The sequence below is a fragment of the Macaca thibetana genome, chromosome 7 (genome assembly GCF_024542745.1).
Source record: "Macaca thibetana thibetana isolate TM-01 chromosome 7, ASM2454274v1, whole genome shotgun sequence".
NCBI lineage: Eukaryota > Metazoa > Chordata > Mammalia > Primates > Cercopithecidae > Macaca > Macaca thibetana.
The window spans coordinates 147,131,038-147,155,657 of record NC_065584.1 but is presented as its reverse complement, the minus strand read 5'-3'; the positions used below and the strand labels follow the sequence as shown (position 1 = coordinate 147,155,657).

Below are 24,620 nucleotides of genomic sequence, written 5' to 3'. Positions count from 1 at the left end.
GTCCAAAACTCTCTGTTAGAAGGTAAGAGATGGATTAGCCCAAGGGCCAAGAGTAAATTTATAAGTCAAGTAACATAATTGCATTATGTTTCTTTTGACGCTAACCAGTAACATAGGAATTAATCTTGTATACTAATGAAGTATCCGCAGAGACATGGGTATTGTCCTCTAAAGACATCCAGAAATGTTTTATTACAAAAGTTCTGGAATAAAAAGTAACTGCTGAGAAAACGTCCAGCTTCTCTTCTAAACTCAGTTTCCCTTATGGGCACACAGGCAGTGGCCCCAGTGTCCAGACCATTCTCCTACCCCTGCAAACCTCTTCACACAGATGGACAAGCCCTTTTCTAATTGCCATATAAAGAAACAGCTATGAAATGAAATATGCTGGCTGGGCGTGGTGGCTCACGCCTGTAATTCCAGCACTCTGGGAGGCCGAGGCGGGTGGGTCACCTGAGGTTGGGAGTTTGAGACCAGCCTGACCAACATGGAGAAACCCCATCTCTACTAATAATATAAAAATTAGCTGGGCATGGTGGCACATGCCTGTAATCCCAGCTACTCGGGAGGCCGAGGCAGGAGAATCAATTGAACCTGGGAGGCAGAGGTTGTGGTGACCTGAGATCGCGCCATTGCACTCCAGCCTGGGCAACAAGAGCAAAGCTCCGTCTCACAAAGAAGAGGAGAGGGGAGGGGAGGAGAGGAAAAGAGAGGAGAAGAGAAGAGAGGAGAAGAAAAGAGAGGAGAAGAGAAGAAAAAGAAATGAAATATGCCACACTTAAAAAGGCAAACAGACACTGGCCTTTGAGATTTCAAATCTTAAAAATCCCTCCTTGGAACCAGTGGGAAGGTGAGTAGGCCCTTAAGCTATTCTGTAATTTGAAAAAGCAATGAATATTGATTTTCTAAAGTCGATACTTGCCAAGAAGATTTTGGCTACTATATTTCTTCCTATACTGACGGCCGCACTAGGAAACCCAAGGTGGTTAAAAATCCAATCTCTGGCCTCTCCCTATTGAGGCACAGGTTGCACGACAAGCCAACTGCCCTTGAAGAATCTGCAAAATGAACCCCAACCAGGCAAAACGTCATTTGGCTCTTAAGACAATGTGGGTATGAACCGCCAGCCGAATGGCTCCCCTGGAGTGGACACCTAGGGAGCGTTTGGTCATCCAGAGAGGTCTGCTTTGCCTCATTATGTCAAAGAGTAGACACTATGTTAGAAACCACAAAAGAATAATGTACCCTTAAATACACCAGAATGGGGCTGGCCGGCCAGCCAGCCAGAGGTGGCAGACTCCAGGCTGGGAGTGTCTGCTTCAGTCTCTGGCTTCTTTCAGCAAAGGCCGATTGCAACGGACGACTGTAAATGCCAAATTACGTCTCTGGCCACAACCAGAAAAACTGTACTGAAGTTTTCTTCTGAACTCTAGGTAAAAATAGAGCCTGAACTGATCATTTCTGGAGAGGATGCCAGAGAGAGGTTCAGTGTTATTTTCTGCAGCTTAAACCAGCATTGGACTCAGGCACAATACTTGCACCACAGGCTTTTGGGAATGATAACAGTAAAGTCAGTAAAATCCTCTCTCCTGTGATCACACGCACACCCTCACAGGATCCCCTCGGTGTGCATTACCTTATGTCCCAGCTGAGCTGCTTCTCCCCGAGCCGCTGTGGCGATGGGATCAATAAGGTGCCCGATTTCCTGGACCACCGAAGTCAGCTGCTCCTGCAGGGCCTGATAAGGAGAGAAGCGTCAAGTTCATCCCATAACAGCTCCCCACAGAGCTGCACTGATTCAAAAAGGCCCCTCCGAAAAACGAGTGAGGCCATACAAAGCAGACACCAAAATGCCTGGGTGTGTGCCATCAAGCCACTGTGCCCTGCCCTGACCTTCTCAGTGATGACTCCTCCAGAGAGAGAGAGAAGAAGCAGGCCTGAGACACACTTTTGCAACTGGCTTCTTGCTCCTGTCAACCCTGACAACTGACGCTACTGGTATCTTTACTTTAGGTTCCTTGATGTAATTAGCAGACTTGCGGAACAGTCATGGCTTTCCAAAACGACAACTTCTTCCAAATGCAGGGAGATAATGGAGGGGTCTGAGGGAACATCCGGGTCGCTGTATTCTCAAAACTAAGAACCCCTTAAGGAGGGAGAGTGACATAAAAATGAGATTAGCTCCTTGAAAGCAGGACTACTTCCCAAACAGTGCACTGTGAAAATGCTCAGTCCACTGTGTTTGGTGGTGCATATGCAAATATTAAAAACGGTGCCCTCAGGGCCTTTCTTCTCAGGCTTGAGAGATGGTTTAATCTCTCCACCCCCAAAGAATTGAATCATGCTCTAAAGAGACAGCAAGATATCTAGATGATTCTGAGAGTGTGGGGGATGGGAGATTCAAAGGTGGAGATTCCCAGCCAGTGGCAGGAAAGATCAGATCCCTTTGCAGGACTATTCATAGGAGCTTCACTGATAGATGCAGGATTAATGCATCAGAGCACCGGGCATTTTAGGTCTGCACACACCAGCATGGAACTGAGTGAACTCCGCCGAAGTGGCGATGTCCTGCTCATCAGAAATGAGACTCTAGCCTTTGCTACTTTCCCACAGAACAATGCTGCCTATGGGCCAGCGGGGATGTGGGCAGAGTGTCCTCAACAAGAGGAGCAGACTAACATGCAAACTTGAAAACAAAACCCTGGAGAAAGAAAAAGAAAAGGAAAAAGAGAAATAGAGACAGATGGGAGCGGGCAAAGAGAAACTTCCAAGACGGCCAAGGGTTTTATTTAGCTAATTACTTATTATCTTCACATTCATAATGTGATTATAGTCAAGAATGCAAGAATATTCCAACAGTGCTGTCTTATTACAGATGGTTTGTTAAATTAAACAGGGTGTATGATTAGGGAGCACATGCAGTTAAAGGGGAAGGGCTCTCTTCCTAGTGAGGGAGTTCAAACAGGAGATGTACTGGCTGGGGGAGGATATGGTGGAAGGATGGGGGATGAGGGGGGATTCTGGGGTGCTGGTCATCTTTGCTACTTTTTTTTTTTTAAAGATGGAATCTTGCTCTGTCACCCAGACTTAAGGGTGGTAGTGCAATCTCGGCTCACTCACTGCAACCTTGCCTCTCAGGTTCAAGTGATTCTCCTGCCTCAGCCTCCCAAGTAGCTGGGATTACAGGTGACTGCCACTGCACCTGGCTAATTTTTCTACTTTTAGTAGAGATGGGGTTTCACCATGTTGGCCAGGCTGGTCTGGAACTCCTGACCTCAAGTGATCCATTCGCCTCAGCCTCCCAAAGTGCTAGGATTACAGGTGTGAGCCACAGTGCCTGGCCTCATCTTTGCTTCTTGATCTGGGTGCTGGTTGAAAGGCCTGTTCAGTTGGTGATAATTTATCAAGTGGTACACTTATTTGTCCTTGTCTGCATGCATATACATACGGACATTAATAACAGATTCAAAAGAATAATTCTAGCATCCCACACAGTTTGAGAAAATTTAATCTTTCTTTTTTTGGAAATAGGAGGGTGAAGGTGGAGCGAAATAGACAGCTCTATTAATAAAAATGAGCAATACTAACTCTGGGCCGAAAGCTGATTGTTAATGAATTCAGGGGCAGGAAGATAAACATCAATAAACAGACCATTCATATTTATTAAGCACCTTCTGCATGTCAAGCACTGTGCTTTCAGTTGAGATAGAAGTAAAAGTGGGGAACCTTTGGACAGGTAACAGAAAAAAACCCAAAGGGAAAAAAGTAGGAAAATTCCATTCTAAACTTTGGAAAAACAAGCAAGAGAGGGCAAAGTGGCTTTAAATTAATAATAGGATGCCAAAGTCCTCAAATGCTAGATATTGAATAACTTAGGGCAGAATCCTTGATCTCTGAACAGACCCAATGCATTAGTTTAATGCTGAATTTGCCAACTAACTAAAAAGCACACTGATGAAATATGACAACAGAGAATTATTTACTATTTACATACCTAGGTCCACTCTACTGATGTGTTAAAACATAGTACCCACCTAACCCCTAAATTACCTTGATATTGATATTTTCCCTCCCAATTTCAGCCACACTTCAACTTTCCATCCCAGTACATGTATTCCTTCCCCTAAGTCACCCTTCTCTACTTGGCATCCGCCCTACCCTCTCCAAAAAGTTCCCAGATTGGCTCCACAGAGAATGGCTGTCTAATGATGAAACTCCAGGAACAGAAACATTTTGGACCCACAACCTCTACCCCTCCAAGTCTGATGCTGAGATTTTTCAACATATCTAGAGGCTGCTAAGCAGGCCCCCAGATCCCCAGCTTACCTCCACAGAGATGTCGTCCCTTGTGGCCAGGCTCTGGCTGACAGCAGCCAGCGAGGCCTGCTCGATGTCCCGGATGCACCGGTTGATGCCATCGATGGAGTAATCACACTCCCTCTGTCCAGGGGCCTTGTCCCTGGAAGGAACAGTGCAAGTTGGACACAAGCTCCATGGGGCTCAAGTCCCACAGCCTGCTCCAGCACTGGTGGGCCAGGATCCCTGTCCACTTCCTCCCTGACTCAGTCACCTCCTTTCAGGAGGAATCCCTGACCCTTGGTTGGCAATGTCGCACTGCACAGCCCATGCATTCCTTAATTTAACACTTCAGATAACTCTACTTATTTCTGGTGGAAAGAATATGGTCCTGCCCTCCACCTTAGGCTGATAACAGGCAACTGCAACGGGAGCAATTTGGACTTGGATTCTCTATTCACTGGCTTAAGCACAGGACTCTTATTAAAAAAAAAAAAGTCAGCACTATTTCCAGTGCAAACGTATTATGCTTTCTACATTGCATACGAGTCACAAAGTCCTGGGCTATAGTAGGAATTAAAACATGTAGTGAATTTTTCTTTGCAAGCCATTAAGAAATAAAGTTAACTGTGGTTTTGAGCTTCAAAAGCAACTAGGAAGCAAAATATAATTAAGGAAGATGAATTTCATGCTGTGAGGTATTAACTGGCTAACTTCAGAAATGTTATGTCTATTTGGGGATGTCTTTTTAGGCTCCCACTATCACCAAGGAGGTCAGAGATGCTCAGAGTTACTGTAGGCCCTAGAATATTCTTTGTCTTATTAGCAAACTAACTGCAACCCCGAATCCTGCTAAATAACAATGGTGCTCAATGCCTAAACTCCTAGATACAGACAATGTGGTACAGTGATTAGACAGCCATTGGGCCTTACGGTGACCTTGGGGATATTACCCAAATTTTTCTGCCTAAACTTATTCATCGGTACAACAGAAATAATGACAATGGTACCTTACAAGACTGTTGTGATGTTCAAATAAAGTAATACAGATAAAACACTTGGAGTAGTATTTGGTATATGGTAAGTACTTAAGTTAGCAATTACTATTGTGACCAGTGCTTCTGGCCCCAAAGAGATAAAGAAAACGATGATAATGATCAACAACATCACTATTAAGGATAAAGCCTGGTGGGCTTGTCCTCCTCCTGCCCCGCTGAGATGCAGGCTGGCAGCAACCTCCAGATGGGAAACTGACCTGATAGAAGTGATGAGACTCTTGATGGAGTCGGACACTGTATGGGAATGCCCAGCCAGCACAGACCAGGTGGGTGGGTCTTTGGGGTTGATGGCCAGAGAGCGTGCCGTGCGAATGAGGTACGATGAACTCTCCAGCATGGTCTTGGCTGAAACCAGGATTGGTTCCTGTGCCTGGGAACCCTGAGACCAAACGGCAGAGAAATCAAAGTCAGGGTCGAAGATACGAGTGAATGAGGTGGGCCCTGAAAGGTCCTGTTCTTTGCCAAATCACCACCTCGGCCCTTTGAAGGAGACAAAGAGGGCAGGGAACCATGAAGACTGGATTACCCGGGGTCTGCACGGTGGGGACTTAAACCCATGTTTGCCCCTTAACTAGCATTTTTTAGCGTGACACATTCCAAGAATCACCCCAAACCTAGGCAGTAAGATTGTTCTCTACATATACGTCATCTCTCAAGAGAGTTGGAGTCACTGTGTTTCACTCACTGTGCACATGCCATGGGGGACAAGAGTAACAGTCACAGACATATTGACAGAAAGAGCTTTCGGAGTTTTGACTATTAACTCATTCGGTGCCACACAGAGTTAGCCAAAGACCTTAGTGTGATCTTCCTGCACAAACGCCCTACCTCGGAGCTGATCTGGGCGGGAATGCTGACAAACTCAGGGTTCGAGGCGAACGCCGTCAGGTTCTCCACAGCTTCAATCAAGGGTGCGGTGGCCATGCGACACTTACTGCGGTTGTCTTCAGAGAAATCCCCATCCAGGGCCTGATGGGACAAAACACAGAGATTCTGCCTGATTGAGAAGCACAAGTCATTCCTGAACCACAGGAATCACCTCTGAGTGAAAGAAGGTGGTTCAATGGGAACACTGAAAATGTTTGGTGACTTCATAACCAATAAATAAGAACTGATTAAAGAGACCCCTGCCATCAAGCAGAGGGGCCCCGTTAGCAGTTGTGAAGAATTAAAGACAAATGGGTAGCTCACAAGACAACGGCCTCCACAGTCAATGTCCCCCTCCCAGAAAACAGAGACACAGATTTAAACAGCAGCCTGCTCTTCAATGCCCCGTGACCCCCTGCACCAGACCATGCAGCGGAACGACTTTCCTCCTCACTTCTGAGACTAGAATCCTTCGGATCTTCGCCTTCATTTTACTCAGATTAAATCTATTCTCTTCCAAACAATAAACATACTTTATTGTATTTTAAAGCAGTACTTTTAACTTTTTCTAAGTTTTACCTGGATGTTCCCTAATGACTGATGCAGGCAAGGTGGGCATAACTGTCATCATTTGGAAATGAACACAATGGAATCCAATGGGAAGGAATAGACGAGAACTAACCCCAGCCATACAAACAAATCTCAAACATAATATTTAACAAAACAGGCCACCCACAAATGGGTACCTCCTGTACAATTCCATTAGTACCAAGTGCAAACACAGGTGGCCCTCCTAATCTAGGGTGTGAGAAGAGCAGATAAGACCAGAGAAAGCACAAGGAAAGTTTCTGTGTGCCAATAACATTCTGTTTCTTAATCTGGCTAGAGTTACCAAGGTGTGTTCCACTGGAGAAAATTCACTGGACTCTACAGACAACGTGTTTTCTCTCTATGTATCTTACGCTTCGTAATTAAAAAACAATACCAAACAAAACTAACAGCAGGTAACACAATGGCATTGAGTGATCAGGCCTATTGCTGATTTATGGCCTGGATGGATGAGAATCCAGGAATGTGGCCTGTGATCCATGCCAGACTGCCTCACAAAGGGTTAACACTTCGATGAGGTTCCCAGCCCTGGACTCTACCTCCTCAGGATCAAGGCTGTTAGAACCTACAGCCTGTGATCCAATGACAGAAACCCTCCCTCCCAGCAAAAGGCTACCCTTGAGAAGGCAGTTATGTTTGCAGAAGAATGCAAATTTCCTTGTTAAATGAGCAATGAAACTTTTAACTTAACCCTTATGAGCAACAGATAAAGCCAATTTAGACAACTGGGATCAAAAAAACAGGGGCACTGGCATCACCAAGCATAGCAGATCTGAGATGGGAGCATTTCTGTTTTCCAGTAAAGCAAGAGGGGGCAGGCACCGTTGGTTTGAAGGCCATTTCTGAATAACAACTACATTCCAATCAAGCCTTGGCAGCTTGGGACAATAATTACATACCCACAATGTTAATATTTTCAGAGGAATTCCCGCAATCCTGGCTTATTTATTGTTTTTTGCTAATACAGTGCCTGGCTCGCCTTGGCTCATGCCCTTCCCCCATCAGACAGGCCCTGACCTTACCCTCACCTCTCCAGTTTTGTCATTCTTCCAGGCCCGATGGAAACCCTTGCACACTGGCTACTTCTTGCTCACATTTAAACCTCATTTCTCACTACCACTGACATACTTGGTAAACGCTGATTTATGTTGCTGGCACTGGCCAGGTAGAAGTGGACCACCCTGGCACTCTGATCTTGTTGCACCGTTAATATTGCTCTGAAGTTTGGTAGATCCCTGGAGGTCAGGATTTACCAGACTTCAGGGCAATTTGAGAACACCAGTGCCAGGCAGGGTGGGTGCCCCTCAGCAGGTGCCTGACACAGGTGGACCCAAACATAGGCAAAGGAGTGAAGCAAGCTGATTGCAAGAGTGGACTTTGGAGTGGAAGAAACTCAGGTCCCAGCCCCACCAGTGGATACATGGCTTTCTCCAATCATATCCTTTCAGCTGGGATCACACAACTTCTAGCTTAACAGGAGATGCTCAGCCTTCCCTTGCTGCTGCTCCCCCTTCCTGCTTCTTACCTCTCCACGCTTTTCTCTTCCCCTTTCTGCTCCCACAACCTCTCAGTCTATTGGGAAGAAGGGCAGCCAGTCAAGCCACCAACCCTAAGCTGAACTTCTTCAAACTGAAAAGATGACTCTACTCAAGGGAAATCTCAAGGAATTGGTTTTCTAATTGTGCAGGTTTCACAGACAGCACTACTAGAATAAAGACGGGGTGTTTTTTTGTTTGTTTGGGGCTTTTGTTTTGAGCATAGGCCTTAAAATCATATTAACATATAGCCCATTGCTATTTGCAGGTCAGAGCCTTGAATAACATGACCTAGAATAGCAAGGTACAGCAATCATCTTCCATTCTCAAAAGGGACAAGTTACTTCATCCAAAGAAGGCATCCGGCATCAGAAAGGATAGTTTGCACAGGTATTATTTCACTCTAAACTCTGCTTCCATTGGGCACAGCAGAGCCACTCAAGTGAACTGAATACTCAAAGCTGCCCAATGGTGAAATTTCAAGCATGAGAGTTTCCGTGTCACAGAATGTCTGGCATACCAGCCATAATGATGAAAGGGTAAATTTACTTAGCCATATATCCAGGCCCCACCAGGACAAGAACACTTCCAAACCCGGAGCCTGCTCCAAGTGTTCCCCCTTAGCAAAATACCATGGAGACCTGGAAGAAACAATTTCTGTGAATGCACAAAATCAAAGATTCATGAACTTCGGGGATTAGAGGGGACCCTAAGGACAGTTGAAGCTTAAATCCCCAATTCTCCAGACAATAAAACCAGCACCTGGAAAGTGACACGACTTGACAAGGTCACCTTGCTACTCACTGGCATGCCTCAAACAATGATGCGAGCCTCCTGGCTCCCTTCTCTTCTGCTGACCTTAGACAAAGGCAACAGAACAAGCAGTAAAAAGCCCAAGAGCCTTTTTCCTTTTCCTTTTAAAGAAACCACTTTCCCAATCCAAACATAGGGATGACCAAGAAAGCATACTCACGGCCAAGTCAAATTCGATTAAAGAGAGCTGGATCGGGTGTCTGTGGTACACACTGAAAGTGCTTAACTGCAAAAACCCCGAACTTTAACTCTGCTGTGAGGGGCAAGGCCAAACTTCAACTTCTCAGAAAAACAAATGCTGCTGTTGCATAATTTCTACTTGGCACTCAAATGTGAGTGACTGCACATTTAAAATAACATTCCATTCCACACATCTGATTCAAGACTAGGTAATGAGCTGAATGAAGAGAGAAAGGCAGGCAACAGAGTGCGTGGTGACTCGGAGACACAGCCGCTGTGGTTAGGGGTGTGCATCTTTCTACCATACCCAGCATTTAGAGCCATCCCTGGCAGAAGGCAGAAACACAGAAATGGATTCTCATGCAGCCCTGCTCTGGGATTTTACAGAGTGCCATCAGTAGTGACTGATGCTAATGAGCCACTGTGTGAGGTAATCTGCTCCTGCCCCCTCGTGCTTCTCCTGGTGGCTCCCCTCCCTTCTTCATGACTATAAGGGTGTGGCAGCTGAGATTTAGGCTTGGGCACATCCTCACGGTTAAAAGGAAAAAAACAGCATTAAGCAGCACATAAAACTTAAGAGTAATATGCAGCTATGAGGGCAGCTGTCTTAAGCACTTAGGGAATTAAATATTCATTTGTTTTTCTGTTTGAGAGAATACATAACCATTCCTTCAAACAGGAAAATGTTCAGTATATAGTACCATGTGCTACAGTGAAACGACCTTTACCACTTTCCTGTTAGTAAATTAAAAGCAAAGCTCATGGCTTCCAGCAAACCCTGCCACGCGATGGGAATTGAAAAACCAGGCCCATTTCCACACGCTGAGGGGCAACATGTTCATTTCTGTTCCTCTTGCATTGCTCCTCGTTCCCGGGGTGCTCCAGGAGACAGAGGCCTTTATCTTTTCCACGTTACAACCCCCCGACATTCCTCCTCTGATGTTCTGTACAGGCCTATCTTTTAGGCCATCACAAGAGCTCATTTGCTGCAGGGAATTGCAAAGAGGGTTTGACACTGTGAGGAGAATCTGAAAAGAACATGAGATCTTAACAGAGATGCTTTATATAGAGATAGGTCAGGATTTAAAAACCGAAGAGAAGGCAGACAAGAAAGGGCTCCAGGAATTTCTACAGAATAGAGTGTCTTTCCTTTTTTCTACCCCATTGGTCCATCTAAATATAATGTTTTTTAACAACCAGAAAATGATCGATTTTAACTGAGATAAGCTCATTACACAGCAACCAACGATGTCACTGCTGTCAACTCTATTGCTCTTTCCACCCTCACCTCCCCAGACTCACATACAAGCCCTGCAAACACAGCAAGGTCTTTCTTCCCAGGCTGGAGAGATGACTTTGTCTCTCCATCCCAAGAGGTGAACAGCACGCCAGGGCTGAAAGCAGGGGCTCTGGGGCCTGGGTTTGAATTCTGCCCCACCACTTCCTGGCTGGGTCACCTTGGTAAAGTTACTTAACCTCTTTGTGCCTCAGGTTCCCACCTGTAAAATGGGGTAAGCACAGGGTGGTTGTATGGAGTGAATGAGTAACATACCCAAAGCACCAAATAAACGTTTTTAAATGTAAGCTTTATTACTTCCTAATTACTGTGAACTATGATGGTAATTCAGGTAACCTGCCACCAGGATCATGGGGCACCTGGACACTGGCTTTATTCATTTTCAACTGAGCTTACTCTTGCCTTCAAATAGGGAGGGGTTTTTGTTTGCTCATTTCTTTAAAAAGACTCTTTGTTTCAATAGCTAAGAAGCTGCTGACTGGGGTGAGAGCCCCATGTGCTGACCGCCAGCTTCCAGTTGGTGCTGGGCTGGGTGTTCCCTCCTTTTGCCTCTACTCGGTCATCCTGTTGACTAATTTCTGCATACAATTGCACTGGTGTTTTGCAGTCAAAATAAAGTGAGGTGTGCAGTGTCCTATCCTCTGGAGAGAACTGGGAAAACTTCTTCCTCTAGGACTTGTCCCAGCAGTAAAGCCAACCCTCCCATCTGAATGAACACAAAACCCTGAAGTAAAAAGTGTTAACTCCTTCAATGCCTTTCCCTTTAGTGGTGTCCAGGGTTTAACACAGAACTGGTATCCTGCCTCCCATGACAATGCTCCTTTGAAGGCTGGGGCTGTGGAGGGAGCTGGGGAGATGGTGCTGGGCCTTCTGCCTGTGGTCTGTTGTCCAGGCTGTGGCTGTGTTCCCACAGGCCAGCTGCCTGCTGCCTGCTTGGTCCTGGCTGAGGGCAGACTGTGTTTGTGGCTTCATCACCCATCTACAAGTACTACGGCCTAGTGATTCCCACTTGCTTCTTGCAAGTGAACCCTGCCTGCCCGCCACATCCCCATATACCTTAATGCAAAGGTGAATTTGCTACAAACACCAGAGGCTCTATTTTGAAAAGTTGATGCTCCACTTAAAAAATTCAAACAGCTATAAACAGAATTAATATCACAGGAACGATGAAAATGTTTTAAGTGATTTTTCCAAAATTTCCCATTCCCTTCTCCTTCTACCTACTCTCTTGGTCCAGATATATCCAGCAACAATGAGAGAGCCCTCTACCAGCCTACCCAAAAACGCCATAAGTAAACATATCGTTTAAGTAAAATCAGAGTATTTGCTACACAAGCATAGCGCTAACAGAGGCCCTATAACCAATCCTTTCCCATCAGAGTTCTGTCCCTAAGCTCCTCATGTACAGAATTTGGGAGGCCTCCTTCCCCACCAGCTAAAAGGTTAGTAGAGGGCAAGGCTGTTGGTTTTTCACGAAGAGTATCTCCATTAGTAAGGGATGCCTCTTCAGTGACATAAACCATAAGACTGAATTAGAAGTTAAGCTTCACTAGACAAGGAGAGGAGCGGAGCTTAAATCTTGTTCCCCTCCCCGCTCCGGAACAGGAGTTGAATAAGGCCTATAATCCAGCTACCTACCTTGATGGTCTTCACCAGGTTGGCAGTGCTGTTGGCGACTTCCTTGGCTGACTGGACAAAGTGCCTCTTGGCTACTGGGTTGGCCGTCTTGGATGAGGCGATGCGGCAGGCATTGCACAAGGCTGATGTGTGCTTGGCAACAATTGTGGCAGCTGACAGGACCTACAAAGCATGGAGCTAGGTTGGGGGTACCCCATGCTACAGTGCAGAGGGGTCCACCCTGGTCCTCGGCCCTGGGTTCCTGTTCAACTCACATGTTCAGAGCCTATGTAATTACAAGCATGTCTAGTTCTGCCACCCTCAAAGTCACTCCAAGAAAGAGGAGGGCAAGAAATCTTAAGCAAAGATAATAAAGAAAGAACAAGAAAAAAGGAGGTGCTGACATAGTGGTGGGATAGGCTGAGCCCCACGCAGTCTTAAAGGAGATGTAATCAGTTAGCCTTTGGAATCCCACATAGGAGGTCCAGGGTGTAGAATCTAGACCAAGGTTTACACATACATAATTTTAAGTTTTCTAGTAGTCACCTTAAAGTAAGTAGAGAAACAAGAGAAATTAATGAAATAATTTCTTCTATTTAACTTGGTATATCCAAAAATTTCATCATATAATCAATTTAAAAATATTACTGAGATTTTATCATTTTTTGTCATACCAAGTCTTTGAAATTCAGGGTGTACTGCATATTCACAACCCATCGCAATTCGGACTAGTTCCATTTCAGGTGCTTAACAGCCACATGTAGCCAGTGGCCATCAGACTGTAGAGCCCAGATCCAGATGAGAAAAATACATATCAAGGTGCAACAGCTCCCTTCTCATCCATGGGAGAGCTGCTGACATCTACTGAGGTGTCTGGCTCAGGAAGTTCCACAGGCTCCACCCTGCCAGCCTCAACTCATTTGCTCTACTGAATCCACCTGTTCTGCTTTGCTGAGGCTGGTAACACTCCTTTGGCCTTGCTGGATGGGTAAGGACTCCCAGACACACCAGCTCTCGGGGCTGCTTTAGGTCCACATGGTCCTTGTGGAAGTTTCCTTCTTTGTTCAGGTCCTTCTCCCGCCTCAAGAATGTGGGCCCCAGGTTGATGTTGGACATGTCACTAACAAGACTGCCTCCGCCACCCCCATTCCAGCCACTTCTCCTTCCTTTCGGTACACACTGTTTTAATAAGTGACCGGTACCCTATGCCACTCAGGTATGAGACATGTTATGGAATGTCACACGCACTGGCTCTTCATCAAATGGCACTCTGGCTTCTTTCTGTGCTGCAGATTCTACCCAACTTTGAGGCCCGGTTCAGTGCTGTCCCCTCTGGGAAGTGAGCCCTGACAGCCCCCCTGGAGAATTAATCACACCTTCCCTGGCACTGTCATCATGCCCTGGTCATTGCATTTTCCAAACTTTGCCCAACACACTAAGAGCCAAGGGGTAGAAAATGGACCCTGCACACACTGACCCCTTACAGCTAAGCACAGAACAAGCCCTCAATGCATGTCCCCTGAAATGAAGACTCCTTGTGAATCTCACTGTGATTACTTCACTCCTTTTGCCTTCTGGCACCTCATTTCAAGGCACTTACAAATTTCCAGATCCATCATATTTTGCAATATTTGTCCCCACCCAAGTCATTACCTACAGTGCTGGCATTTAGCTACCTTTGCAAGCTCTGAAAGAACAAGATTCTTTACTAATTTCTCATAGCCTCCCACAACCTACCTAGAGGAGCTGCTTAAGGGCTTGAAATCTTACATCCTCCCCAACAGTTACCTGTGATGGGCTGCTGCCAGGGTCCACCAAGTTCTGGCATGCCATCTGGATGGCCTGGTTAGCCCTGGCAAACTGGATGGGGTCCACTAGGCCCTGGTGGCCTGCCTGGCTGTTTGGATCAGAGATGCCAACCAAGTATGCAGCCTAGAAAGGGAAGAGAAAAACCACAGCTCAGGCTCCATGCTCCCACATGAGCCTGTCAGGGATGATGGTCCACACTATATATGCTGCTGTCACACTCAGGCACTTAGTTCAAACTGGTCAAGGTCATCTCATCCCACTCACCAATAAGGGTGTAGTAATGAACAGGTTTATGCCAGCTTGACATGCCAGCAGGAGTTTATCACAAGCTCATGGAACAAAGTCTCCTTGTTCTTAGGAGACAGCCTCAAGAAATTCTTCTTTGGGGGCATGGATAAGGATGGACGCAGCCCTGACTACGCTGGCAGCTGTCTTGTGATCACGAGGCTGCCCAGCCTCAGAATGAAGCTGACTCTTTGGCTGGCAGACAGGAGAGGCAGAAAACAGTGGGTACATGCAGACCAATGGCGTGGAGCTGCTGGGTCAGCCAACTTTGGAGCCTGCCCTGTCCTAGGGTTCCTCATCTCATAGCTTACCGAAGCATGTCCTTATTGCTTAGGTCAGTATTTTCAATAGCAGAAGGGATCTTAATTTTGTAATTGAGTAAGATGGCCCAGAAAAAAACAACAACAAAAGAGACAGCATTTGGTTCCCAAGAGGACAAGAGGGCACAAAGGAAGGTCTTCTCTTTGCAATTCCGTTTAGATGTGTCAGCCAAATAAAAGAGAAAAAATGAATCTGTGCACAGGAATTTTATCTTATTTCATTTCCCCTGAGATCTGAGGGGAAGGATGAAGGTAGAGAATTTCATCCCCTAAACTAGTAATGTTTCTCTGTGGTTCAGTAAAATCTTCTAAGTTCAAGGTAATTGTCAAATGATGAACCCGTTAAAGTAGATGCTGACATCTTTGAAGCTTCTGTCATAGGAGGTCAATCATCATTGAAAATACATAGGATAGTCAAAGAAGGGCAAGGAATGTGCCGTATCATTTCTCTGCATGATGGCATCTAATTTTTTTCTCTCTCTGATCCTAAAAAGAGCATGATGAAAGAGTTTTGCATTTCTAAAGCCTCAGCAAATTTAAATTATTTAGTGCTTATTTTTCTACCCCAAACAACTCATCTATAATAAAAACTTTTAAAACGATTGAAATGTTGGCCTCTGAACCTATTTGCTGGGTCTGTACTGAGTCTCGCCGTGCTCCCCAGCCTGGCCCATGGCTGCTCTGCTCCTGGGGGGTAACTGGCTCATGTTTTGTGTAAATGCCCCAGCCAGCACAGAAGCCACTGTCTTTCCCATGGTTTCTGTGGTGGTACTTGGAGAAACAGGTGCAGCTGGAGTTCCCCTGCACCTCCCACAGGGATCTGGCACAGGGCACATGGGTGTATCAGGACCAGCCCCTTACCTGGGCTGCGGCCTCTGTCAGTCCACAGAGAGCCTTGGATGCAATCCCCACACATTCCCCAAAGGCAGGGAGGTCCCCAGTCTTGGCGTTCTGTGAAATCCCTGCCATCGATTCACCCAGAACCTGCAAAACAAACGGCCAGCAACATTCTCTATCCAGCATTGCCTCAAACCAAGGGGTAAAGGAGGCTATACTCCAACTTTAACATTCAAGGCAACTGAATTTGGAACATTTGACATTTTCTCCTTTATTTGTATTAAGAAGAGATGGAAGAGAATTACATCATTTCCATTCCACAAAGAGATATGTACAATGAAAGTATAACCCCAAAGTTATCTATATTCCAAGGAGTTACAGTTAATATACACAGACTATATAGTAGAGTCTATAAAAGGCAACTCATAGGTGAACGGTCTAAACTGAGAACTAGTTCCTAGAATATAAAAATCATATCCACTGAGCTGTAGGTGAGGTCATAAACAGAAAGCAGGAGACTCACCCTTCCAGATATCATTTGTCTAGTTACTGACAATAAAATTTAAATAGAGATCTTTGTTAAGTATGTTTCCTGAAAACTATAAGAATTTTGCCTTATTTTGAAAATCGCTGGTATGGTGTGTTCTTTCTTCAGAGATCTTTACAATAACAGCTAAAAGAGATTTTAGTGTTCAGAATCCAATCCAGAGTGGTCACGCATCCTGTACAAGGTCACAGTGAAGGTCACATGGGCAGGTACAGGGTACACGATGCGAATCTGATGTTCCCTCACTATGTCCCAGGAGGGCTGGTCATATTTTCCTGGGCAACAATGATGGAACTGAAGGATGTCTTACCCTTTGGCGAGACTATGGTATTGCCAGGTCTAGAACCCAAAGCAGAGACCATTTGTCAATAAGCCATCTTGGAAGGGAATAAATTTCCTAAAATTGCTTAGATATACAAAATAATCCAGTTTACATAAGGACTTGCCAAAAAAAAAAAAAAAAAAAAAAAGGTAGAGGGTAGTTTCATGTACACTATTTCTCCCTCCCTCCTAAGCTCACATTCCTCTTTAAGAAGGAACCATTTCTTTAGATCTGAGTGTGTACACATCCTTCCCTTAGACAATCATAATTCCATAAAAGGTACTGGATGAGGATATTCTGGTTTTAGCCTAAATCAAACTGAGTCCTTCTGACACTACCAATACAGATGTTTCCCAGCTAGAATAAAAGTAACCATGTTCCAGCTACAAAGCCAGACTGCAACAACTCGACATCCATTCATCTGATGAAGGTGAAATTTTCACATTCTCAAAAGACATTGGTATGATTACTACAGAGGAGTGTTTCTCAACAGTTTGTTTGTTTTTTTCATTATTGTTCCACTAAGGAGCCATTTAAGTTTTTTTTTCCTAATCAAATACCAAAGAACAAGATTTTGTTGAGTAAGCTTAAGATAGGAGCAGGGTAACAAGCCATTACATTAACTTAAATTTTTTCAACACTTCTCCAAAAGAGGATCCCACGTAAGTCAAGTCACTGAAGGACTTTCCAAATCAGTTCCAGTGTAGAAAATACACGATTTGACTCACAATAAGACCCAGTTGTGAAAAAAGAGAGGAAAGGGTTCTCAAAGTATGGTTCCTGGACCACAGGGGCAGGACCTGGGAGATAGTCTGAAATGTAGAATCTCAGCTTCATCTCAGATCTACTGAAACAGAAACTTGGGGGTAGGCAATCTGTATTTAACAAGCCCTCCAGGTGATTCTGATGCACCCTCAAGTTTGAGAAGCTCCTGAGCAAAGGGCTCCACAAGGCTTCATGCTACATGCGGCTAGCCCTGCAGACCAGCCACGGGCAGATGCACATAAGGCACGTCTAAACTTCTCCCCACATTGACAAGCAATGCTAACTTCTGACTTATGGTACAGACAGTCTTACCTTGGAGTTTTCCATCACACTCTCAATGCAGTCAAAGTAAGAGAGGTCACTAACAGGTTCATTAGGATTGTCCAACATCCCCTTCACAGTCTACAGAAGAACACAACATAAAAAGCAAGCAAACGTCATACAGCAAGAGAAATGCAACATCAACTACCAACTATCAACTTTCCCTCCATATATAAGTTTCTGGTCATAATCACTTTTACTCAGATTTTTGAGAATTTAGATCATGACATCATGACTTCAGATTTCCTGTTAGCAACACAATGCTCATTATAGGGGAGCGGGTCTCTGGTTAGCTTTGCCAGACATTAGAATCTCTTGTTTTCAGTTTTAAAGGAGAAGAAACAAGGTAAACACAGAAGGATGGCATTTAAAACAGATTAGAACATTACTATAAGGCAATACATGCATGGTCAATTAGCACAATTTCTCTGCAGGATAATTCTAAGGAGTTTAAATTTCGAAAGGCCATTCATTCATTTCTTCATGACTAGTAAGAACCCTCAGTTTTTCCAATTTTGGAACATTTTAATGGGAAGGCAAGAAAGAAGGTAATTTCCCCAAACTGCCCATTGCAATGGTTCATTTGTTTTTAATTTAAACAGTATAGAAAATATTTATTGTTGTTTCGGTCCTCATCAAGGAAATAAATGGGTATAGGGGCCTGGCTCTCTGTCTCTAAGTCACTGAAAACCATGGCTAGCTCCGTCATGGCACTGTAATGACCTTTGATCACCACTTGTAAGGGACTTTTCCTGGGGATGCAGCCATTTATCCTCCTCCCCAGGAAGCGAGAATGTACATTAGGACCCAGCAATCTTTGGGACACAGCCAACAAAAAGACAGTCATTTGAGTTACAAAGGCTGGTGGGGGGCTGGGAGATAAGGAAGGGGAACTGCTGAGCTGTTAAAAATGGGAGGGAAAGAGGGCAGTGTAAGGAATGAGCTCATTTCATTCAAGAACCTCCTCCCACTCCTTGGATAATCAAAATTGTTTTAGTAACAGCAATCCTAAAGTAGTCATATTTTTCAAACAAGGATATCAATAAGGGACGGAGTATTGGCACCTAGGCCAACAGAGCTCATTTAGATCAACAGCCTACATATTTATATTTCCAAATGTGAACAGAGCAGAATAGGGTAGTAATTCAGCCAATGTAAGAAACATTCTCAACTGTTTTCAGAATGCTTCGGTCCTGTGATAACAATCCCCTTCTCACTTCCAGCTGTGCACAATGGCCTAGTGCCAGTACCAGGGCCTCAATCAAATGCTTCAGGAGCTGCAGTGGGTATTCCCACCATGCCAGACCCATGCTGATTTATCCAGAAATGGAAGGTACCTTGGGACAATCAACCCACATCTACTGAGATACCCATCTGGCACCTCAATATAACCTGCATTGGTTAGGACTGCAGGTTAGGACATACAAGTAGGTACACTGATTTTATGTTTACCCACACACACATTCTATGGGGATACATAACTTTTCCATAAATAACATGAGTATGAGTATAAAATGAAAAGTGCCCACACTGTGTTCTGGGCCCTTAGGGGACCCACAGCCACCTGGACTGTGTAAGTAGTATTAGTCCTAGGATTCCTCTTACATATCCCCTATATGGTACAGACACAATATATGGGAAAATCATTTTTACTCAAAAGCACACCTATCCCAGCCTCTCACTCTCTCCCCATTGTTCCAGAACAATCTCTCCAATATTTTTTAGGTAAAAATTGCTGATCTTCAGCCTACACCCAACATCACAGGCCTCTTCCTGTTTGAAATAAAGAATCCTTTAACAAAATACATCTCCTCCTGCTGGAAAAATGAGAAGCAGGAACGATAATCCCAACTAAATCTAGTTTATCTTAGTTTCTTTCCACTTGGATTGGAACTTTGGCCTTAACAGCCTCCGAGGAAAGATAAAAGGCAAGGACAGAGAAGAGAAAACTAGCCCTATAGGGAAAGAACAGACACAGACAAAGACAGACAGACACACAGACACAGACACTCCCTCTCTCAAGTCCTCAGCAGCCTTCCCAGGGACCCAGGGACCTACCTCGAGCTCCCGCAGGGCATTATCGCACTCTTTCTGGCCCGGAGCTTGTTGGGTACACAGAGTGATGAGTTGATTGATGCTCTCTGTCACAGCTCTGTGACAGAAACAGAATTTTTTTTTTTTTTTTTAAGATCAACAGTAATTTCCCCTACAATGCTTTGCAGGCTCACCAGAAATACAATTAATTCACTATTTCGGCTCGGGTCCCCAGGAGAACTCTTCCACAGAGGCTCTATACAACCAAAAATAAACCATACCCAGGGAAGACAGAAAGAGAAACCCTACCTTGCCTCTGATAATTCATTTGCTAGACCTGGAAGGGGTCCTAATACAGTTGACCTTTGAACAACATGGGTTTGCACTGTGCAAATCTGCTTATAGGTGGGGTTTGTTTTTTTTTTTTTCCAGTAACAGTCACACCAGTGTATCTACCTCTCCTTTCTCCCCTTCCAACTCTTCCACCTCTGCCACCTCTCAGACAGCAAGATGAACCCCTCTTCCTCCACTGCCTACTTAATGTGACAGGGATGAGGATGAAGACCTTTATGATGATCCACTTCCACTTAGTGAAAAGTACATTTTCTCCTCATCATTTTGTTAGTAGCTCAACTTATGGCAAGAATACAGTACATAATACATTAACATAAAACATATAAACTATATGTTAACTGTTTATGGTATCAGCAAGGCTTCCAGTCAACAGTAGGCTGTTGGTAAAGTTTAGGGAAGCAAAAGGTATACACGAATTTTTGACTGTGCAGGAGTCAGTGCCCCTAACCTTTGCATTGGTCAAGGGTCAACTGTAGTTCTGCTAAGAAAGCTAATATATTCATAAGAAAGAATTTGCAACAAGCAAATAGACCATATTTGCACTATTTAAGACCCTTAATCAGCAGCCCCCAAGGAACAAGACAACCTGAACAATTTGGAATATTTTGTACATTTTTTAACACACAGACATAAAGTGAACTGTGCCTATGATTTTAAAATTTCTTCCTTCCATTAAATTCTATGTGATTGACTGGTTCCTAAAAGCGACCACAAAATTATTCATTAAAATACCTATTTTCTTTGTTAACATTAACAGAAATAAACTAGGGACTCTTATATGACTTTACTTGTTTCTATTCTTAGAACATAAGAGGTAGCCCAGATTTTTCTACATTGACAAGCACTCTGTCCCTCCTGGGCAGCCCCTGTTTAATTTGTCTGAGCTCATGACATGGATAATTTTGAAAGTCATGGCCATTTGTAGTTAACTTTTTATAAAATATAAGATATGGGTCATAGTTCTTTTAAAAATTGTTTTGCATATGTAAGCCCAATAGTTCCAGCCCCATTTGTTGAAAAAGACAATCTTTTCCCCATTGATTTGTGTTGCACTGATCTACATGGTCAATGTTTTGTCAATACCACACTGTTTTAATGACTAGCTTTATACTAAGTCTTAAAATTGAAAACCCATGCATTTTATAAATGAAAAATCTGAGATAACTCCCAAAGAGGATGCTACAAATAAGCAGTAGAAGTAAGACGTAAACTCATGCCTTTCTGACTCCAAAACCAAATACACAGTTCTTTTCTGCAGTGTCATAACTGGTCCACACTTCTGGCAGGGCCCCGAATTCTACTCAGTTTCTAACCACTGCAGCTTTGGCAAGTTAAACAAAAATAAAATAGGCACATATTGCTGTTAATCACCAACACTAATATAAAAGATGCCTCATTTTATTAGTTAAATTGGCTTTGCAGCTTCCCACAGAATATCAAATTAGACAGAAAATGATGTTGCCAATGTACAAAAGCAAGCAGCTTAATTATTTGATGAGGAGATACTGCTTTCAATTTTAACTTGAGCTAGGGTGATAGGAAAAATTCTAAAATAGTTTTTGTAAGATTGACTCTGGTGATTCATTTATTTGGGGACCACTATTTAATTAAGGTGTCACTGGGAAGCACCGTGCTCTCCATGGTGCAAAGCAAAACAAGAATAAGGAGACAGCCGGACAATCCCCAGTTCCAAGGAATGTGGAGGGGTGTAGTCCTCAATGTGCGCATTTAAAGTACCCCCTGGGGAGAGCAGCACCCTGTTCTCCATGGTGGTGGCTTTGAGACACACTTCTGAGATAGGCTGGCATATATCAACATCATAATGGCATGATCGTTTGGTGCTATTTCCACATATCACAGAAGCTTTCTGTTTAGCTTAATTCTCTCTGTGTTTCCTGTTTATCTGTGTTTTTAAAAAACCGTGTTACTATATAAAAGTTTCTTCCATTAAAAACTAAGTGTTTATAACTGGTGAATCCAGAGGATATACAGCTGTGGGAAAGCTGCCAGTTTTCCTCATCTCTTAAATTTTTCTGTAGATGTAAAGTTTTTTCAAATAAAAACTTGAGACAAAAACCAACAGACTAAGGGTTTGTGGTTGGGTAATCCACAAAAGTCCCAGCCCAGCATCGCGTGTCTAAGTGAGATGCTTGGATAATACTGATCCAAAACTAAGAAGCATTATTTAGCTATCACAAATTCCCATAACTCATTTTACAGTCGGGATTAAACAGCTAAATAAGTGCTAAGTGGTCCAGAGGCAAACGGTTATGTAAATTTGACAATGAAAAATAATATTTATGTTTTAAACCCCAGCAGTTATCTATGAGCAAAGAACATGGAGCAACCCAAATACGCAACAATAAAGGATTAAATAAATATACAGCCCACAACAGAATCCTGGGGACCCATTAAAAGTCAGTGGTGTAGCATATTTTCTCATGTCACAGATGAATATATGTGTTACATGATTAAGGAAAATAAAATTTACAGAAGAGCATAAATAGAATGGGCCTACTGCTCTAAAACATATATATGCGTAGAAAATGATAGAATGACATATATTAAAATGTGAAGCGACTTTATGTTATTTTGAAAGAAAAACTTTCAATAAATCTACCCCCCATTAGAAACTGAATAATTTACATTATCATAAAAAATATGGCCAAAATTAGAAGGGTCTCTGTTCTTTGTAAATCCAAATAGGTCTGAAGTATCCTTTGATTTTTTTTTTTTTACAATTTTTTTTAATGATCAAAGCTACATAAGTTCATTTTGAAAAACACAAAAAAGCTAAATAACCATAATGCTACCTTCCAGAAACAGTGTTTTCATCTAGGCTTATCTATCTCCTCTCAGTTTCTAAAAAATTGGGGTGTACAACTTCAATGGTTAAAAAGGGTTAAGGCAAAAAATTATTTAGTGTTCAGAGATGCTGAAGTGATTCAATTGAAGTGTGAGAGCTCTGGCTGGAAGTTTCAAGTAGATACAGAATTGGGGAGGAGTGTGAGAAGAATCAATCGCTTGGTGCTTTTGATGATCTATTTCGCACAAGTCACCCAGTCAGGAGCTTAGAGGGTAAAAAGCAGCAGCAGACACCTCTCTTCCTGCCTCCAGGGAAGAGGCACCTGGGAAAGGAGGAAAGAGCAAATCGAAATTGACCTAGCTGTATTCCCAGGGTCCTGTTATGTCAAGGCACAGATATTAAAAAATAATCTAGGCTGGGCGCGGTGGCTCACGCCTAGAATCCCAGCACTTTGGGAAGCCGACGCGGGTGGATCACTAGGTCAGGAGTTTGAGACCAGCCTGGCCAACATGGTGAAACCCCGTCTCTACTAAAAATACAAAAATTAGAGGCCAGGCGTGGTGGCTCATGCCTGTAATCCCAGCACTTTGGGAGGCTGAGGCAGGTGGATCTTGAGGTCTGGAGTTCAAGACCAGACTGGCCAAGATGGTGAAACCCCATCTCTACTAAAGATACAAAAAATTAGCCGGGCGTGGTGGCAGGTGCCTGTAATCCCAGCTACTCAGGAGACTGAGGCAGGAGAATTGCTTGAACTCGGAGGGCGGAGGTGCAGTGAGCCAAGATCGCATCACTGCACTCCAGCCTGGGCAACAGAGTAAGACTCCGTCTAAAAAAAAAGAAAATTAGCTGGGCATGGTGGCATGGGCCTGTAATCTCAGCTACTTGAGAGGCTGAGCCAGGAGAATCGCTTGAACCCGGGAGGCGGAGGTTGCAGTGAGTCGAGATTGCGCCACTGCACTCCAGTCTGGGCAATGGAGCGAAATTCCATCTCAAAAATAAATAAATAAATAAACAAACAAACAAACATAATAATAATCATCTAGCTAGGCATGGTGGTTTGTGCCTATAATCCCAGCTACTCTGGAGGTTGTGGACAGGAGTTCGAGACCAGGCTGAGCAACACGGCAAGACTCCCTCTCTTAAAAAAAAAAAATTATTTAAAAATAACAAAAATAATCGTTTGTATCTCTCTAGGATGGCAAGGTGTTTGCAATCTAATTGAAAAGGCAAGACAATGAGAAGACAAGGTACAAAGAAGTCGGATGAAAGAAAGCAGTACCAGGGCGGGACACCTGGCAGGGCATGATAGATGGCTGAGCTAGGGAGCAGATAAATGCAGGGACTCACAGGGAGCTAGAAGGAAATGAAAGCCTTAGCCGCCGGGCGCAGAGTCTGCCTGAAAGGGAGGGTTCGATGTAGACTGAAGCAATTGGAAGTCAGGACTGAGTGAGATCCTGATTTGGATGGAGGGAAGGAAACATTCTCTGTAAGACCCACAGAGAGCAAAGGTCTCTTGTACACCTTTCTGTTTACGGAGCAGATGCACTCTTCTCATTTGTGCTGCTTGCTGGACCATCCGTCTTCACAGTCTTTGGGGACAGGAGGAGCCCTGCCCAGCAAGAACCTCAGACCAAAGGGGAGCCAGGGGGACAGGCGCTACCTGCGAGTTCCTAGGGAGCACCCTCTGTGGACTGGAAAGCAGCTGAAACCTGGCCCTGGGGTCTGATGCTGGCCGCTGTGGGCCTAAAGCCTTCTCAGTTCTGGAGTCCTTCTGGCCAGGATGACTAGTGGTGAGCAGTGATTCAGGGAAGGTGCTCAGAGGTAGGATACCCCCTTCCTTTTGGCAACTGCAAGCTAACTTTCTATTTCCTTGACTAAGTTCAGAGAGCACCTGCCCAGCCCCTGGTTGGGGAAAAAGGCTGACGAATGGGTGACAAAGGGTCTCTAG

At 44.1% G+C, this 24,620-nt stretch overlaps 1 protein-coding gene across 7 annotated transcripts in view; it reads right to left on the bottom strand.

The window, feature by feature from the left end:
• TLN2 (talin 2) overlaps window positions 1-24,620 on the bottom strand; it is a 456,511-nt gene that overhangs the window by 77,131 nt on the left and 354,760 nt on the right. For all 7 annotated transcript variants that reach the window (XM_050797236.1, XM_050797240.1, XM_050797238.1 and 4 more), the window contains 9 exons: window positions 19,537-19,630; window positions 17,470-17,559; window positions 15,548-15,670; window positions 14,061-14,204; window positions 12,294-12,455; window positions 6,183-6,323; window positions 5,552-5,733; window positions 4,327-4,459; window positions 1,637-1,738 (listed from right to left, as the gene is read on the bottom strand). In XM_050797236.1, coding sequence (XP_050653193.1) covers window positions 1,637-1,738; window positions 4,327-4,459; window positions 5,552-5,733; window positions 6,183-6,323; window positions 12,294-12,455; window positions 14,061-14,204; window positions 15,548-15,670; window positions 17,470-17,559; window positions 19,537-19,630 — 1,171 coding nt within the window. The remainder of the gene's footprint in view (window positions 1-1,636; window positions 1,739-4,326; window positions 4,460-5,551; window positions 5,734-6,182; window positions 6,324-12,293; window positions 12,456-14,060; window positions 14,205-15,547; window positions 15,671-17,469; window positions 17,560-19,536; window positions 19,631-24,620) is intronic.